The sequence below is a fragment of the Talpa occidentalis genome, unplaced genomic scaffold, assembly GCF_014898055.3.
Source record: "Talpa occidentalis isolate TD23 unplaced genomic scaffold, MPIMG_talOcc4v2.1 talOcc4.6, whole genome shotgun sequence".
Classification (NCBI taxonomy): Eukaryota; Metazoa; Chordata; class Mammalia; order Eulipotyphla; family Talpidae; genus Talpa; species Talpa occidentalis.
Window position 1 is genome coordinate 10,914,763 of NW_023604972.1, and position 19,460 is coordinate 10,934,222.

A 19,460-nucleotide genomic window follows, 5' to 3' on the forward strand; every position below is an offset into this window, starting at 1 on the left:
AACTATCTTCCTCCTATTTCAAATATTACAAGCAGACAGGGAAATTGTTCCTTAGCTGATATACAAGTGGTGTTAACGAATGATTGTGTGTTTCTTTATCATTACCGTTGTAAGATTACATAACCATTAGGTACATATAAAGTCATAATCTAGTCCAATATAAATAGAATGTGGCTATCACAGAAGCAGAGTTTGTACTAGAGCAGGAAAGGTCTCCCACGGTAGATCGGAGACAGCTGTTCTCACAGGACCTCCTGGCAACACGGGCTCTCAGAAGCAGCTAGGAATTTGGGGCTGGAATCATCGCCCATGAAGTTAAGGAATAATTCTGGTTCATTGTAGTAAGACAAGTTAGAAAAGCAACATGGCTTATGTTTTATACCTGCTTTCTTCCTGGAGTCTGGAATTCTGCTAGGCAGAGGGTGCCTGTCTGACCAGCCCCCAAGTAGGACTTTGAGTGCTGAGTCACCATTGGGCTTCCTTGAGCAGAAACACTGCAGAAGTCATTGCCCTTCTGTGGCTGCAAGAGGAGCACGCTATGTCACCCTCATGGGAGTAAGGGGGAGTTAGGAAGTCTGCTTAGGGGTCCTCAGAACCCCAGGTGGCTTTTTTCCTTATGATCCAGGTATGTGCTTTTCTATATCACTACCATGTGCCTTTGCTGTGACTACAGCTGTGTGAGTCCTGTGAGTCCATCTAGCAAATCTGTGCACTAAGGGGTTGTCTCAAAGGCCTCTAACAAAGTGCACGACAAATTTACCTGGAAAAACTCACCTATTATGCAAGTACTACACAAACCTTTTGGCTTGGGTCATCACTAAGTTGGGAGAAATCTTTGTTATCTGAACCTTGTTTTCGAAAAATGGGAACAAAGCTCAACACACTTAACAAAAGTTTCAGCTGAACCATAACATAGGAACTGCTAAATTATATTATCAGTCACACCAAAATATAACTCATCACCAAAAACTGCATAAAGAGACCAAGCAACACTAAACAAAATCTTATTAATGCAGTGGAAATTTAATTGTACAGTATCTTAAGGAGTGTCAAAATATGAATAATTCATACATCAGTTAAATATTTAGATTTTTCTTCTATTTATAAAATGTAAAATACTCAAAAAAACTGTGAGTAAAAATAGAAAATTTACCATAAACAGAAAGTAGCATATTATCATTATTTAATGAAAGATGTTGATCACAACTAAATTAACAAATGTCATCTACTTAACTTTAAAATATACAATATAAGTATTATAGATGAACAGTTAACCCACATACAGGATTTTTTTTTACTGGCAATAGTAAATGCTAATTGCCATATACATGTGTCAAGGAAATTTAAAATAAGAAAAAAATATAATCATTTTTAAGAAAAAAATCAATGACTGACTAGGTTCTTCAAAATGGACTTGAAAGATTAACACCAAAGGAGTTTCTTTTCCTTAAAAAGTAGACTACATGGACTGACTGCCAGGAACTAACAATGGTACCAACCAGACAGATGCAAACTGCATATTCAAAAATCTTTATTCTGCTTCAAAAAGCAACATTATCTCTTTCATTTGTATCAACTGTAAATTCACTATTCAAATCCTGAATGTCAAGAACATGAAGTAAATAAAATATTTTAAAAGTTTTAAAGCAACTTTGAAAGTGTAGCATACAGTAAAAGTTGTGACCTTTCCCAAATTCTAAAATGTCTACTAAAAAATAAAAAAAAAAAACATAAAATTTAACTCATTCCACTGGTCTTAACACAAAGTCCAATAGCAGTGGCTCCCCCAAGTTTCAGGTGACCCAACAGCTTTCATTTCCCAAAGTTCTTCTTGCTTAATTGCCAGAAGAACCAAACAGAGTAAGAAAATCGACTATGTGCTTCTCCTGATTATGATGTCTATTTAACTGCCAATAATTAAAAGTGATTTAGCAATACAAATCCTTCCAAAACTCATCCACACAAGAGCCCTTTGAAGAACAGGTAGCATTAACCTGTCTGAATTCTGCATTATCTCAGTGGAATTTCTGAAATGGGTCTCTAAGCCATGGTTCTTAACTTTTAACACAAAACCACTTACAAAAAATGAACATTCTGGCTCTGCTTTCACAGACTCTTAAATCAGCAGATCTGAGATAAAGTTCAGGCACCATTTTTTTTTTAATCTCCATAAATAATTCTGAAATTACCATTCAAAAGAGTAGTCTGTGGGCAGAGACATAAGGATACATATGTGTAGACACCTACCTTTTATGGATGCAACCAGTTATATGCCTTTGAGAATACAGTAAGATTTGGGGCAAATCAGACTTTTCTAGCACTTTCCATGTCACTGACCTGAAGTCCCCTTTATTGTTCACAACCCTCTCGGGAGGACAATACTGGGCAGAGCTTTCTAGGACCACAATGTCAACAGTCCTTGTATTGTTCCCACGTTTGGTCTGAACATGACAGCCCCAATTTCCGGTTGATCCAGCCTGAATATTAGAAATGGTTAGGGCACTGCATGAAGAAAGATATTAAAAAAGAGAGAAAGTGTGGTTAGGCAACAGGGGACAACAGGGGTTTCTATCATTTATTTAGTAAACACGTCTGAATGCACATGGTACTTTTAAATAAAAAATGGACTTAAACAACGATCACTTATTTAAGAATTTCTGTAGCAAGTTAGGACAAGCAGGTAAAGGGATACTTCACATGTTAATGTAAGAGTTGTAAGAGAAGTATGACTATTCCGATGGTACATGACAACTGAAATTTCTCCTGGGATAAGGGAGAGCAGGGCATTAGGGGTGTGGAGGGCAAACCAAGACAGACACATCATGGCACACTCTTCAACAAAACTAACAGAAAAATTTCCAAACTATAGCTACCTTCCTATAGGTTCTGAGGAAGGTAACCAAGCATGATCAAATGAGAATATATTACCAAATGTGTAATAAAAATTATTTACAGTAAAATAATTTATGGGAAAAGAGATTATACCATAAATGACTCATTAAGTCTCTAAAAAAGATGTAGTGCACTACTTAATTAATTCTGTAACAAAAAGACATTTTCCATGTAATGGTATACTTCGATTTATAAAACAGTTATATTTCCAAATAACTGTTAAGTTCAATTTTCAAGACGAAGCCACAATTTTCAAATATAAATCCTATTAATATCAGAACCTTCAAGAGACCTTTACCCCCTCCCACATGACTCATATGCTTTGCTTTGATGTAGATACAAATGATAAAAAATAATTAGTAAAGCATGCATCATTTTAATTAACTTACAAAATTATATCTTGAAGTTAATACACATTTTTCCAGTCTCCTAAATCATTAATGACTACACAACAAATGTTCTAATAAAGTCTTTGAGGCAGTGTTATTCTAAATCATCAAAGAAAACGCTTATCATCTTCACTGACCAACTTATTAAATAAACCAATACCCTGTAACAACTATATTCAAGTCCAAGTGACACAAAAGAGTTTGACATTCTTGGGCCTTCCTGGCAGCACAAGGGTTTAAGTCTAAGCACTGTGAAGCTATCTGCAGCCACAGGCTCACCCACATGGAACAGCAGACCTCTCCTGTCTTACCCACTGCTCACCTCAGCAGTGTATTTCAGTTGATCCGCCTGTTCTGCTCCACACTCTGTCTCTGGTGAATCCTCTCACCACCCCTCCCATACACACATCCCTCTGGCCTAGCCCTCAGTTCTTGTGTGCATAAATAAATAAATCTTTAAAAGAGGAGAGAGAGAGACTGACATTCAATTTAAGTAACCAGAGGCCTCTCAAACATTCTACAAGAGACAGCACTACCGAACTAGGAAGAACTGTATAAAATATCATCCTCTAATCCAGGTTTGCACACTTTTTTTGCTCACAGTATCTTCACTAACTAGGTTCACTTTTCCATGGTTCCCACAGCCTGCCCCCAAAAATGTAAAACAAAACAAAAACCACACAGTAATTCTGAATATTGAATTAAAACCCAAAGCTGTATATATGAATCCTAATAACTTAGTAGTCATTTGAAAAAGCAACACATAAATTAAAAAAAAAAAATTCATTTTTAAGCTACTACAACTACTGCCTAGTGGACCTTATGTACCTCTTGTTCGTTCCAAAATTAATCAATACAGATTAGACAATGATACCCTTATTTCTTGTCCACGATGATTTTCACATAGTACCTGCTTTGTAACCACAGTTAATTGCCAAAACTCTACAACCCCAAGACGGCACCAACAAAAGGAAAGCAGCATGATCTCATGTCTGCCTGGTACTGGTAGCTATGTGGTGTCTGATAAATGCCAATGGCGATAAGCTTCCTCAAGAACTCAAAGTATCCCACAGCACCTCTGCAAACCCACTGTGGTCCCGTAGGACACTGAGTACACCTTTTGGAAACTACAGTCCTAATATAGTTTGCAAAAATTTTTAAAAACTTCTAGTAATATCTTCAATATCAAAATTATTTGTGTAACTTTTTCAAGAATCCTCAAGGAGCATATCTGGAGATTTAAAGAGATAGAGGTGACACCAATTTCATTTCTAGGAAAACTATTAACTCTAGATTCTTACTAATATAGGATCAATGATAGCAGCAGTCCAGTGAAGAATTAACAGGTACCGGGGTCTAGCCAATTCAATAACCACTATGTTCCTTTTCTAATTCCCTTATTATTCTGAGGCCAACTCTACATAAAGAACTTCTCTGTCTTCATAAGAAAGATAATCATTTTAGTCAAGAGTCCCTAAAACAAAAATGTTAGGTAAAGTTGCTATCCTAAGAATTAACTTTTTTGTACTGCTGTAATGAACTGAGATTAACTTAAAAAAATATTTCTGTACAGCATATTTTAATCTAGCTACTTTATAGCTACAACATTAAGAGTTTAAATTAAACTCCTTTATTCAGGAAAGTGTTCCATTATGTTTTTAAAGCACTACTGTTGAATTATATATCATTGCCAGTTTTACAAGAAACTGCTTAAAGTGTACAACTGGGTAAGTTCTGCCATATGTAAACACTTGGAGATTAACATAATAAAAATAATATAACAATTACAGTAGTCTTACTGTGACTTAATACATTGTTTCTAAAAACTTTATCCCCTAATAAAGTAACTCCAATTCTGGGAATACCAGGGTAGCTGCTATCAAACTACCATCCATACAAAATGACACATATCTGAACACACAGAAAGTGATCCAAAGAGGTAGAAATGAGAGATAAGTTGATAGTAGGAACAGTATTAACTGTAAAGAGTAATCAGGAAATTTTTTTATAGCTTCTGCCAAAGGACATGCCCTACTCAAACAGAAACTGACCATCTTACTGGTTGAAAAATGATGGAAACAGCAGTGGAAAGGCACCTTGCAAGAAGTCCAAACTTCCACATACAGAATCCACCCAGATCTCTAACTGACCCTGTCCTAGGTACAAATAAGAGAGCCAGCAAGCAGATTTCATTTAGCTGCTACCTTCCACAAAGACAAAAGCAGGAGTTTAACCAAGCTAACTGCTTAAGGAGGTGGTATTCAGCTCTTTTCAAGAGAATATAACAGAACCCAGAGTTAGGAGTCAGCAGCAAACTTTTTCCTCCAAGGCCAGGGAGGCTATATTTTAGACTTTGCTGGGCAAGAAGCAACATCAAAGATATTATATAGATACTTCTACAAGGTAACCATTAAATTAGTAAAAAATATTTTTTTAGCTCAGAACAGGCCAGACTTGGCTCTCAAGACTTTCCTTTGTCAGATTCTCCTCTATTATAAACAATTCACAATGTCCAAGATAGATTCCAACATTACTTAACATATAAACAGTATTTCTTAAAAACAGAAAAATATAAATCATATTCAAAAGAAAAAAATCTGCAGTGGATTTTGTATACTCAGGACATGCTGAACAAAACAACACAACATTAAATCAAGCACAAGGTGAAATGATGGTATCAAGAGGTACTATAAAACAATATGTATGAAGTTGCTGCTGACATAAAATGCTGACTTTGCTACAGCTATGACCCCACTAGGCAACAGGAATTTGGGCACTACAGTAGTATATGCCATCTGTCACTGATAGAAAAAACACCATTACAGGGCACAAGACTATAAGGTGAGTGATAACACAGTATGTAATTTTAACCTGTGTTTTACACTCTATAAAGTTCATATGAATTAAGTATTTTGGTGCTCACACCAATCATGGGGTTTCCAGGACTTTTTTTTTATGCTGCTGAGGTAGAGAAAACAATTATCTTAAATTGAAGCATAAATCATAAGACAGTGAATATTAGGAGATTCCTAAAAGGGAAGACCTGCTGCACAGCAGCAGGAAATGGTTAACAAAAATTGGCACTAGAAGTTTACATTGTTTCTTCTAAAAACTTTAAACAAAAAGTCTTTTTTATTCTATACTCTTTTCTTCCAAATGGGCTAGGAAAAGATAGCTACTTAATTTTAGAAGATAGTGAGGATTAGAAAAAATGAAATGCCAGATGTCTGCATTTTTTAAATGCAAGAAGATAAAATATTAATTCAAATTCCAACTGAACATTACAATTCTGAAAGAGTAAATAAAGGCTACAGAGATAATCCCTCATCTAAGAAAGATTACCTTGCAATCAACGAGCAGTTGTGAATCATGTTCTTTTCAACAAAGATACCTTGGGATTCATCAGTTTCAACTATTCGCCCATCCTGATACCATAACACTTGCATATCCTGGTCAATATATGAAGCCATGCACTGGAATGGAAGGCTGTCTCCCTCAAACACAACTTGACGATGAGATGGACTCATGTAGAAAGATGGTAATTCAAGGGGAGGATCTACAGACAGTAAAACAAAGGCTCAGTAAACAAACACAGACCATATTCACAGTTCAAATATTGTTCAGTTACCTGCATCTTAATGCTAGCACCAATAGGCTGCTACTGACTTAAATGGGTCTGAATAAAAACAAATATAAGTTAAATTAAAATGAAACCATTTCATAATCATTGATGACATTTAGAGTTGTTTTTTACTGGTAGTATATAAGACTCAGATGATCACATAATCAGTACTTAAAAAGCAAGTTATAAAATGATACTTAAATCTGGAGAATGGAACTGATGATAAGTAAATGCTGATAATATACAATTTTAAAATGTATTTTGAGACTATATTACCTATGATTAAACTACTGACTTCTGGTTATAAAAGTAATGCATACTTACTACAGAAAATTTGGCCCATTGAACAGAAGAGGGAAAGGTATAATCCCTTACTTTATTATGTTTACAAAGGTGTAAATATTTCCATGCAGTCAGAAAAAAAAAAAGATATTATATATGCAAAAGTGCAAACAAATACCATTCAAAGCCTTCAAAATATTTAGTTCATATGTCTAACACAGTAATTCTACTTTTATTAGTAGTCTGCCCTGAAGAATAGTAACAGATATGCAAAGATGGATAAAGGAAATTAAGCCTTGCATTATGGAGTGAGAAATTATTAACAACCTAACTATACCATAATAAGGAAGTTGTGAAGTCATAGCTCCACACACAGAATAGACTGGTATATGTGTACTATTGTACATGATAAGGAAGCTTCCTGTATTTCAAGTTTTGAAAGTACAAAATGTCACTTTATGTCACTTTATGAAGTATGACACTTTATGAAAACAAAGGGAAAAGGTAAGGATGACATACCAAGGCGTCTTTGACACTTAAGTACCTGTAAGTGATAAAACTGTAAATGGGCACTGTTTTATTTGCTTCTTTTAGTGTTTCACCTTTTTAAGCCGTGTTGAAATGTAAGTGAACAAACTAAGATATTAAAAGTGCTGATTTGATAAACATAAATTTTTACTTTTCATAAATATTAATTTTAATCCAGAGAGCATATTCTACTTATGAGAAAGCAGTAACAAAAATAATAAACAGGAAAAATACTGATAGGATTATTTTTTCGCAAGCACAAACACCAAGATGGAATCTCCCTCCATTTTAAAGACAATTTTGGTTTAAAATGTGGCTTGCTTTATGCTTACAGGTATTTTCTTCAGATATTTTTCAAAATCTGATTTTTAATAGTCGTATACCACTAATTGAACGGCTGTGTAACAGTAATTAAATGAAAGCTCTCCTTCTGAGAATTTTGGACATGCATATATACACAAAGTCTGAAGACGGACAAACATAGCTGATCATTTCCTAAGAATTAAGCCCTACTTATAAATCTGCTAGTTCAACTATTAAGAAAACTGATAACACATTGGAAAACTATACTATATATAAAAAGGCTATATCAATTCACACTTCTGCCAACAGACAATATGATTGCAGCCTCAGATTTTATTCCTACCCACAAATTCCCACTTGCCAAATGACTGAAAATCTAAAGGGCTATTCCCATTCACCAAGTGACCGAAAATCTGAAGACCTTTAATATTCTCCTGAAAGTGGGATTTTATAACTGTTGAGAACCTAAGAATCTTAAAATACCAATCAAAAAAAAATTTTTTAAACAAGCTGACTTAATTGTAGGCATACACCAAAGATTACTGAATCTATGACAATGGATGGTTGTGCATCAGTTACAGCCAAGTGTAAAGAGAAATCTATAGATTGTCAAGAAAAATAAGGTAACAATAACAAGTTCAAGTACAGGAAATACTGAGTTTTCCTTCATCCTTACCACAGGTCAGCAGCTCCTGTTTCACACCTGTCACAGGCTGGGCCTGCAGGGACTTAGGATAAACACACCTCGTGTCTCGCACCGTGATGTTTCGCTCCTTTACCCAGCGATGCATCCACAATATGTTACAATCGCACAAAAGGTACTCCGTCTGAAATTCTCTGTAGCATACAAAATTTAATTAAAACTAAATGGCATTTCTCTCTCATAACTATCTGAGGGTTTGGGTGGCATTCCCACTCTTATGGAACGTTCCATCACTGGTCATGCTCTCCTTTCCAACAACAGGATGTGCTGTGTCTGACCCAGCACTGATCTAGGATGGACTCTGCTTTTGATCAGAATTCATATGTGAACAAACTATTTATCATCCCTCTTCCAGGCAATGAGCACGATAATCTCAGGGACCTGGAAAACCAAATCCCAACCTTTTTGTCTCTCAGACTTCTCCCCATTCATCATCAAGCATGTGGAACTAATAATACTGGATCTTGAAGCCTTCCCCAGTGTTTCCAGCATCACTGCCAGGTATTGGCCTAAGTGCCTGCAAACTCAGTTAATTTTGGCAACATGTGCGGTTCCCAGGGTTACACACGCTCTGACTGGGGGCTCTCTCTGAGCTTTCCTGCTACATGCCGGGTATTTACAGACTTAAGAGATACAGACTCAATGGATCCGTAGTATACAAATAAGAATACCGCATACCTGATAGGAAAGAAAATAGAAAATTAACTCTATTTGAGAGTCGAAGTTTTATAATTTCATAGCTGGATATAAGAAACAAAGAGAGAACATACTTAGCTTGGATAGAGGCAAAATTCCTCTTTTAAGAAGCACTGCTATTCATGTGCCACATTATGCTTAAGCCCAGTTCATCAAAACATTTGCAAATACTGTCCCCTACCAACCAGGGGGATATTATTTAACAGGAGGACAAAATGTAAATATAACCAAAATGGATGTAAAGTGTCCTATACAAATGAATCAACAAAGATCTAAGAGCGCACATGAGCACAGAGGATGTGTTGGCTTCTAACACAGAGGATGTGTTGGCCCCCACTTCATCTCTTCAGTTTTGGGGGGATATGGAGGAGGGGATGGAGGAGATGCATGAGATACAACAAGAAGAAAGTGAAATTTGAAAGCCATACCAGAAGGATGATGGACTGGCTTCTAATTCCTAAGCCCTAACTCCGGTCAATTTCTAGCACAAGCAGGTCATTTTTTTCTGATTTTTAGATGAAAATACTTCCCACATTCCTCAACCCAGTGGTTTTTCTCCCTATGCTCCACAGAAATGGCTGACTTGAGTTCACCAAATATACTAAAAGGAGATGTTTTCATCAAACAGCAGGCTAAGAATGGTCCTGGTTATAGTCCACATACAATTCCCACCACCCCCCTTTTTTTGATCCTACTCCCTCCTCCCCCCGTCCTAGTGTGTCTCTGGCTTATAATTGCTTGTTGATTTTGATTTTTACATTATTATAATTGTATGGGGACTATAACCAAGATGAAAATGCATATACTGTGCAAAAATGAAAAACAATGTAAAAAATACATAAAATTAAAAAAAATTAAAAAATTAAAAGTCAAAAAAAATAAAATAAAAAAATGGTAGTGGGACCAGAGAAAGCAGGTAGAGAGACCCAGTGTGACTGGAGAGGTAGGTACACAGGACGGGATGGAGGCAGAAGATGCCTGACCTGTCAGCTGCACCCCAGTGAAAGCTAGCACATGACAGGTTTAGGAAAAGGAAAACAAGAGTGGGGAGGGCACGAAGAAAGAAGTCCCTGCACACAAAACAAAGGCATCTAGTTGAAAAAACAATTTTTCCCCTGGGGGAAAAAACCTCAATCCCATAAATTTTATACCCAATGAAAAATTGAAAAACTTTACATTTAACTGTAAGTCCAGTAGAAAAAAGTATGACTTAGAATTTGAAACACAGTAAGGTTTATTTGAAAAAAAAAGAAAACAGTTACTTTCAAAAGGAACTACTGTAAAGTTTCTCACTAAATATCCTCTTAAGTGTTTTGGGATGAAAAATTCTGCCAATTCTAGAGCTACAGAGAATTATGTAAACATGACTATATAATGACTTCATAAAGTGGGCATTCTACCTAAACATTCCTAGAAATATCAGTAAAAATTGCGAAATCACTTTGGGTAAAAGATTATAGGATAAAATTAAACAGTACAAAAATATTCTCAACTATAATATAACGTGTTGATAGGGAGGGATATTTAATTCTTTGAGGATTTAGTCATTCCCTCCTTAGAATACTTATCAGAGTCAAATTCAAAAACAAAGTCAAAGTGAACAAATTACAGATTCACTTATTACTCTGATTCACTAACTCTGATAAGTATCATGTCCAGTCTGCATATTATTGAGGCTGACAGTATAATTTTCAATGCGAATGCAGTCTCTCAATGAGATCCTAATTTTTGTAAAACCACAGGATTTTACCTATGAAATCTCTTAAACTATGTAATAACTGCACTTAAAATTCAAGATCTAAAGATAAATTTATCAAAACAGGAGAAAATAATCTTACTTACAAAGAACGTAATGAGCCAAGATAATCAAATGTTCCTTGAGATAATGAAGAAAACAAATTCCCTGAAAGGTTTCTGGAAAATAGAAAATAATTTCTCTTTTACAAATACTAACAATTAGGTATCATTTTATACTATTTCATATTTCTCCTACGTGTCCCATCATTGTTACATCATGTTAGCAGAATTTACAAAAGTGGCTTTAAATCTTATAAACAAACAAGAATAAATATCTTCTCCAAGGCTTTCAGCTTTTCACCATTAAGTATGATGTTGCATTTTTAAAAATCACAATAAACAATTATTACATGAATTAAAAAATACTCTCAATTAAATCTCTAAATAGAAAGCTTGGGTGTGATTCACCTGAATAAATGTCCATTGTGCTCCTGACCTATAAATTCTCACAACTGGTACAAAATAATAATGTGAGTGTTGACTCAGGCTTTGGGACCCCCAAAACTTTACCTAATAAGGCAGAAATAAAAAAATGTGTGCTGTTTTAAGTTCAAAAGGAAAAAAAGAGAAAATATTCACATACAAGCTGTCCCACCAGTTCCTTATTCTAAAGACCATTTGCTAATGAGTCAAATCCTTTGGTCAAAGCTATACATCCCTCTTGAAAAAAAAAAATCAACAAAACAATAGTCTCCAAATGCTTTTTCATTGGTCAAATCATAATTATCCAAAATTATAATAAATTTTCCTTCATAAATGCCTCCCTCATTTTGCCTATTTTTATGCAAGTCTCAAAACTAAAAGAGAAAACTTAAAAGGAGAAATTAACAATGAAATGACCTCAATCCAGTTGCAAAATAAAATGAAGACTGCAACTGAGGGGATTTTAATTATGAATAAAACTATACATCTTTTTTATTAAAAAAAAAAAAAAGGCTAGGGCCTCCCCTGGTGGTGCAGGTGTTTGAGCGCAGCACTGTGAAGCTGTCCACAGCCTCGGCAGCGCGGGTTCGATCCCAGACAGCCAGCGAGGGTCCCACATGGCACAGGAGACCTCTCCTGTTGCTCCCGCTGCTCCCCTCAGCAGTATGTTTCGTCAGTCTGCCTGTTCTGTTCCCCGTTCTGTCTCTGGTGAATCATCTCACACTCCCGCGCATCTGGCCTGCACCCTGGTTCTTGTACAAATAAATAAATCTTTTTAAAAAAAGGCTATATAGTGTTCCCCCAAAATTAAAGTACACCCTGAAAATACAAGTTTGCTGACTAAAGAATTACTTTGTTCTACCCTAACAATTGATTTGAAATTCCCTCCCTCACTAATAGATGAAATAGCTCACTACTTACGCCCTAATAGCTTTTCAAAGTCCAACTTGAACAAAATAGAAGAAATATTATAAAGAGTCTGAGAGAAAGATAACCAGGCTCAATCCTACGAGACCTCTACCTTAAATCCCCATTTCATCCTGTACCCTATTCCTTGACTGGTGTTTCTAAAACATACTTTTAAGCCTTTTTCCCAAACAAATGTCTTTTAGTGGCTTCATATTATGGGTGTCTGGTTTTCTTTCTCTCCCCTATAAAACTCTATTAGATAACTGGAACTTACTTATTTCTAGTTACTCCCAAAGAAAGCCTGTTTATTATCAAAGTCGAAATCAAAATCTACAGGATAGCTTATTCAAAGTCTCATACAGTATGAGATAAAAAGATGATAGGTAACCAAATCTTAATTAATTCTTTTAACTTTGAAGTACTGTTAATCCTACTTTACAGATGAAAAACAGAAAAGCTGAGAGAAATAAAATTCACCCACATTATAAGGTCAGAGGTGCAAGTCAAGTGCTCATTTAACTTCTAATACCACTGGCCTCTCCCTTGACAAACTGACTATTCTTACTCCTATCAGACAGCATTTGCTAGATTTGCTTTCCTTTCTAACCATTCAAATCTTTGCAACCTTCTGGACCATCAGCACAGGCTTTAGCCCTTCCATGAATTTTTCCCATACCAGACAAAATTTGTTCCTATCTCTCAAAAGGATCATGTCCTCTGGGGTTCACACTAAATCTGTGAGGTGTGTGTATACACACACACAGAGTCTGTCTTTACAGTGATGGCACCTCATCTCTAGGACTTCATTTCAAGCTCCTTGTTCCCTATCACTACTATAATGTCTACAGTTGCTGCTTTAATATTAAACATACATTGAAGGTGTCCAGCTCTGGATCTTGATTCCAATGCTTGCTAATATTTTCACAGGAAAGAAAGGTCTACTTACAGACGAACCAGGTTGGTGAGTCCTCGGAATATGTCTGCATTCAGGCAGCCTATTCGATTGTTTGTCAGATCCCTGTGGAGGAAAAGAGAAAATATCTTCAATCAGTTCTTTTGACAAGTGAAGCTTCCAGACAGTTGATATTCCAGGCCAGAACCCAGGTGATATACAAGACTTTTCTGCATCACACACATTTACCTACCTTAAGTGAGATGAGGGTACCAGTGAAAGAGGAAAAATCCTTGTTTTCACTTATTTCTGGCATACACAAGTTAAATACTGTTTAATTACAGTGCCCTCTCTAGTTTAAGCATTGAATCCTGTGACATTATTCAAGATAAACTGGAGTAGGAATGTGAGACTCCCCCTTACTACTTGAGATGCAGATCCTCAGACCCGTGCACAGCTCGCTAAGCCAAGGCAAGTTAGTGGAGTAGAATCTCAGCCAACATCTTACAGACAATGGACAAAGCAGCAAATTATCAAAATGCTGAGCTTTCATTTCCTCAAAAACATCTGAAACTTAATGCTTTCTAACCTCATTGCTTACATACTTCAAAGTTTTGACTACAGGGGATAAACAACAGAGTTTTATTTTCTATCACTGAAGCTCCAAGTCAAAGTACTTTAATACCACAAAGCTGATTATTTTCCCCAGTAGCTCTAATGTCTTAGTGTTACTATCAAATGTCACTTTCCAATTATTTTTTTTTTTCTCCCCAAGCCATGAAGATATTAGTAAATATTTTGGTATTTCTTCACTTATTTTGTTTCACCTGAATGAGGACAGTGAACACAATCTCAAATTTTCATTAGAGATCTTTATTGTTCCTGGTTTAAAGTAAAAGCATCAGGCTGCGAGAGAAGATGTGACAATGTCTCTAACCTTCTAGTGGGAAATCATCCTTTTTCATTACTGGGTTTAGTAAACTATATGCAAGAAAACCCCAGAACAACAAATCTTCATTTCATTAGACCTGAGATATTTCATTCTGCTCTTGGAAAAAATAATAGAACCAGCTTTCTACACCCAACTTTCACAAGTAATTTGACCACATTCTCCTCAATATTCGTATTTTTCTCTGTGTGGAGACACACACTTGCTTTGTGTGACAATGAGTTGCTCTTTAAAAAGCAATCGGTGCCCCTCCCTACCCATTTCTCTCCTAAAACTACAGCATTCTAATGTAAGTTGGCAAAGGCAGAAAATGTTGTCATCTGACTAGAAAGTCTAAGAACAGAGATCTTAAATCAGGTGCCTACTCATTAGCTACCCTTAGACATTTCAAAAGTTAGCTTAGGTAATCCTGCTGTTCACAATTTCCTAGCTCCATCTCTTCTCTCTCAGGACAACTTTTGATTAAAAAAAAAATCTTAAGCAATGCAAATCTTTATCTTTATCTTTACTCCAGCTCCTCAGAATATTAAAGCTAAGTATTTAATCATGTGGGACTTTTTTTTTTTATTCCAGCTGATCTTCCTTTTATTTCTGGGTTTTACTGTTTAAGAAAATTAGACATCATCTTGTGAATGGTTGCTTAAACAAGCATTTCTAGGCTCTATTCATTATCTTGTCTCAATTCTGAGTTTTAAATGGTACAATTACCATTGATTCTTTGGGAAACAATTTCATTATAGCGATACCTATTTAAAATGGTATTTAGGTATTGATAATGGGTTTTCATTTGGGTTGAGAATCAGTTTGAATTTGTTGATAAAGCAAAAGAGAAACTAAATGGGCCTAGGATTAACCTACTTCTTCAGTTTATTCTTCAGAAAGTCACTTAATGTTCCTGATTCAAATTATCTATGAAATAAAAGCAAAGGGAGGGGAGACTCACCAAACACTTTATATGTGGCTGTCAAAGGAGTTACACAATTGAAATGAATGATTTAAGGCCTCATAGGGAGGACTGCAGTATCGAGAAGCAGGCAGCAAACAGCACTACTATGTATCTCTACAAAGCTCACTGGGCTCACAACTAGGGCTTTCTCAGCGGGTACGCTGTATTCCATAAGTTCAATTACAAGTCAGCTGTTTGAAATTAAGAATGTATTTTCAAGTGGGAAGAACATTATAAATGGCAATTACCTTCTTAAGCAGGAACACAAGAGACTACTTAGTGTGTAATGCAATGAAAAAATGCTAAGGCAACGCCTGGTACAATATTAGTAATTAAATTAAATGAACAAGAAATTCTTTTAAATTTATTTCAATGACACTACTTGAGAAATTATTTACTGAAGGGTAGAGAACTGGTTGGAGAACCTGAGATAATCTGCAGGATCCTTCAAACCTTCAGATTAAACTGCTTTTAATTAACAATGCAGTTTCCTGCACCCTCATGTGAGATGGAGGCTTCATTAACACTATTCTGTTCCCAGAAAGCGGTAAATAAAGAGAAAAAAGACTAAGAAGTAGTTGTATTCAATAAGGGGGGGAGATGATGGAGTTGTAAAAATAATCCAGAAGTTCTCAATCTTTTGCATCAGAATCACCAGGAGGAATGGTTAAAAACAAAGGTGGCTTAGCTTCCATCCTACAGTCTGAAGAATGGATTCAAAATTCTTTTACATGGTAATTGGTCATCAAAAATCTAGACCCACCCTGATTAAAATGCTCCTTCTGCTGTTCACCACATATTCATTCCTCGGGAGCAAAGTCAACTCTATAAGTTAGCTGTTCCCATGGCAGGTCACTCCCCTCTCCCTGGTGGGTCATTAGTGTGTCCAGCATAGCGCATATGGATGTGTTAGGATGTACTTTCACCATTTACCTCTTTCTGAGAGTCTCTGGGCCTTTCCAGAGAAGTCCCAGGAGGGTAAGCACTCAGCACACAACTGACGGCTTTAGAAGTTATAGGATGGGGAGACTGTCCACAGGGCTGACTGCGGAGTGACTCCTCAAATGGTGCTCACACCCCAGAGGCAGCATAAAGAGAGGAGAGTCACTGAGCTCCCAAAGTAATGGAAAGAAGACTGTGGGTTCAGAGTCAAGTTGAATGTGCTCCTAACTTGAAAAATCATCTAGAGATGATAACTGACAGTCAGTAATGATTTGATTAGTATAAGAGGGACACAACCATCTACCACCAAATCAATTACTCTACAGATTGCTATTAAATGCTATTTTTCTATCATGGAACTGACCTAGAGGACTTCTGAAAATTATTAAAAATCCTATCTTTCGCTGTGTTAAAGTTTAAAGTGGGTAAATATTTATTTATAAAAGAATAGTTCAAACTATAGGCAAGCAATTTCAAATACTTACAGTCTTTTTAGTGATGACAGTCCCCAAAAGGCACCTGGATCAATATTACTAATAAGATTGTTTCGGAGGTCCCTATTAAAAAGAGAAGAAAATAACTTCTTCAACACTGTGACAAGTATTTAAGCCCATCAACACTGTAACAAATATTTAGGCACATTATTCTTACCTGCTAACAGGAAATAGTAACTGTAGTAATGGAAGTTTAAGGCAAGTTCACCCCAGCAGTAAGTAGCAGAGGCAAAATTCAGGTTTGAGAAATCTGGCTCCAAAGCCATTTGTTTTAATCAATGGAAGAACAAAGGCATATGTCAAAATAAGATGTATGCACCCTAATATTCAAATTCAAAGTTATCTCTAAACTCTAATCCTATATATTATTACTGCAAAGTCTGTTATACCTTAGCAATCAAAATAAATAAAGGAAGCATACATAATTAAATTGACGTTTCTTAAACCATCTTCAAAAATACACTCTCAAAAATTTGTGCCATTTCAGTTTTCGTATTTTTCCTGCCTCGGCTTCCATGGCTGTTTCCTGTAAAATGCAAGTGTGACCATTCACAATATAGCTCACAGCAGGGACCCGGCAGGATGGCATCTGACAGCAGACACAGCTGCTCCCCGTCTCCTGCATGGCCCCACTATGTCTGAGTGGACCACTGTGGGGGGCAGTAGTGGTGTCACAACCACATCCTTCCACCAAGGGGGGATCTGGGCTGCCTGCTAAGGCTGCTGCTAGCTTCTGGGTACCTGGGCTCAGGTGGGGACTCTCAAGTCACTCCATCCGAGAGTTTGGCCAGACTGCTGCAGAGACCTCACAGCCAGCTATGGAGCACTGAGAAGCAGAATAGTGGTCCGTGGTCCACTTCTGTGCCTGCACCTCCTCCGAATCCGTAGCTGACCCACTGCAGACACTGAGGGAGGCCCTTCCTGGGGATTCATCCTACATAACCTTCCCACTAAGGCTCCAGGGGCCTCTGGTCATTTCTTGGGGTGCCTGAGGTAAGAATGTGAACAGAAATTCTGCCGTGTCTTTTCTCCCTGTCTTCCTTCTTTACATAACAGCCCCTGCCACATGCCAGCTTCAAACTCCACTCCTGGAAATTACGCGGGCTCAGTGCCACATTGAGTAGTGGCTGCAAGCAGTCACCAGAACAACAACGCTCAGATGCACAGCAGGGCAGCAGGTGTTTGGGCCTGGCCGATGTTGCCTGAGGTTGGAAAGGTTTCCTGGAAGTAGATCCTGAACCATGTGCCACCTGTTACCACAGCACCAGGTGACAGGCCGTGGGGGTCTGTTGTAACTATGCTCCACCACGGCCATCCAGCCCACGCCCAGGCAGCCTAGCCACTCAAAGAAAAGCCCTGTGTGCAACATGCCTTGGGCCACTTTCCTAGGAAGCACCAAAGAGCAGTGTCCTTCCCTCCCTGCTCAACCCCAAGCCCCAACACCAGACTATTCCCAAAGGAGCCACCTGCCCTCACAAGCACATCTCAGGAACTGTTTCTGGGGAAACCCAGGTTGTGGGTACTGCCCAGGTTATGACACTGATAATGTGAGCCCCCCAGACCCAGGGCAAGTGTTAATGTGCACTGCAGAGACCTAAGCAGACTCCACCCCAGCCACTACTTTTTGATAGCAAATAGTAGAAAAGAAAGGAGCTTCCAGTCATTCAAAAATTCAACGGGGTATGTGAAGTTGGGCCAGAATAGCAACTATAAAAGCTTCCATATTTTTATAATAACAATAGCTATGGTCGACATCAATTATTTAACATGTGGCCACTGTCCTACGCCGTTTTGCTTGTTGGCTTTGTTCTGCATCTTTCTCCTTGCTTGCTTTGAAGTAAAAAGCCCTAACTCCCAGGGGCCATAAGGTACAAACACTGCTCAAGAATTCCCAGTAGCACTCTCCACCAGTTGTCGACCAATCCTTGTTCATATTTTTCAAATGCCCTCACCTTAGTAATTGCCTGAATCTGGTCTACACTAAACCTAGAACCTGGGGGGGTGGGGGGAGGGAGAGGGGCAGGAAGTAGCCAAATTTCTATTGCTTTGATTACTGGTTAAGCTATAAGCCAGGAGCTGTTAGTGACAATCCTGCTTCCGTGAGAGAAGAGTCAGTGCTGATCCCCTGGATCCGGGCAAGCCTGAAGTCCTAGTTTAAATTCTGGCCTCCTAGGTTCACACAAATCCCTAGACATTACTTATCATTCATTAAGATCTCACAATCAGTCCTAGGAGGTATTAGTAATGTTTCAGAAAGCAAAACTCGTATACACGAAGATTAAAAAATTTGGGCAAGTTCTTAGTGCATCAATAAGTGGCCAGTCTGCAGTCAGGATTTCAGCACAACTGCCTCAAGATTTACTAGAGGAGCCAAGTAAAAGGATACCTAAAGCAGAGACAGACAAAAAGCAAACGTGTCAAAATTTGGCCATCGTTAACTCAAAAGTGCTCGAGAAAATGTTCTTTCAACTTCTCTATATAGTTGAAAATTGGTAGAGTAAGAAGTTGAAAAAAGTTATTAAACATAGTATTGTCCAGCTTTCCAAGCTGGCTCAAAACCATCCGCCTTCACGATCCGCTCCTGGCCCAGGTTCCACATACAACACACAGCTCTGGCTTGTGTGCCCATCTACTCTCCACTCAGAGTAATCTTTCTAAATCAAAGGAATGAACAAGATGAAAGCAAATGTTTA

General features: G+C 37.4%; 1 protein-coding gene across 1 annotated transcript in view; it reads right to left on the bottom strand.

Moving 5' to 3' along the window:
• The window catches only part of ADGRA3 (adhesion G protein-coupled receptor A3), a 96,077-nt gene that overhangs the window by 42,248 nt on the left and 34,369 nt on the right, over window positions 1–19,460 (bottom strand). The window contains exons 3-8 of the mRNA XM_037529999.2: window positions 16,759–16,830; window positions 13,491–13,562; window positions 11,258–11,329; window positions 8,693–8,853; window positions 6,624–6,837; window positions 2,338–2,502 (exon numbers count right to left, since the gene is read on the bottom strand). Coding sequence (XP_037385896.1) covers window positions 2,338–2,502; window positions 6,624–6,837; window positions 8,693–8,853; window positions 11,258–11,329; window positions 13,491–13,562; window positions 16,759–16,830 — 756 coding nt within the window. The remainder of the gene's footprint in view (window positions 1–2,337; window positions 2,503–6,623; window positions 6,838–8,692; window positions 8,854–11,257; window positions 11,330–13,490; window positions 13,563–16,758; window positions 16,831–19,460) is intronic.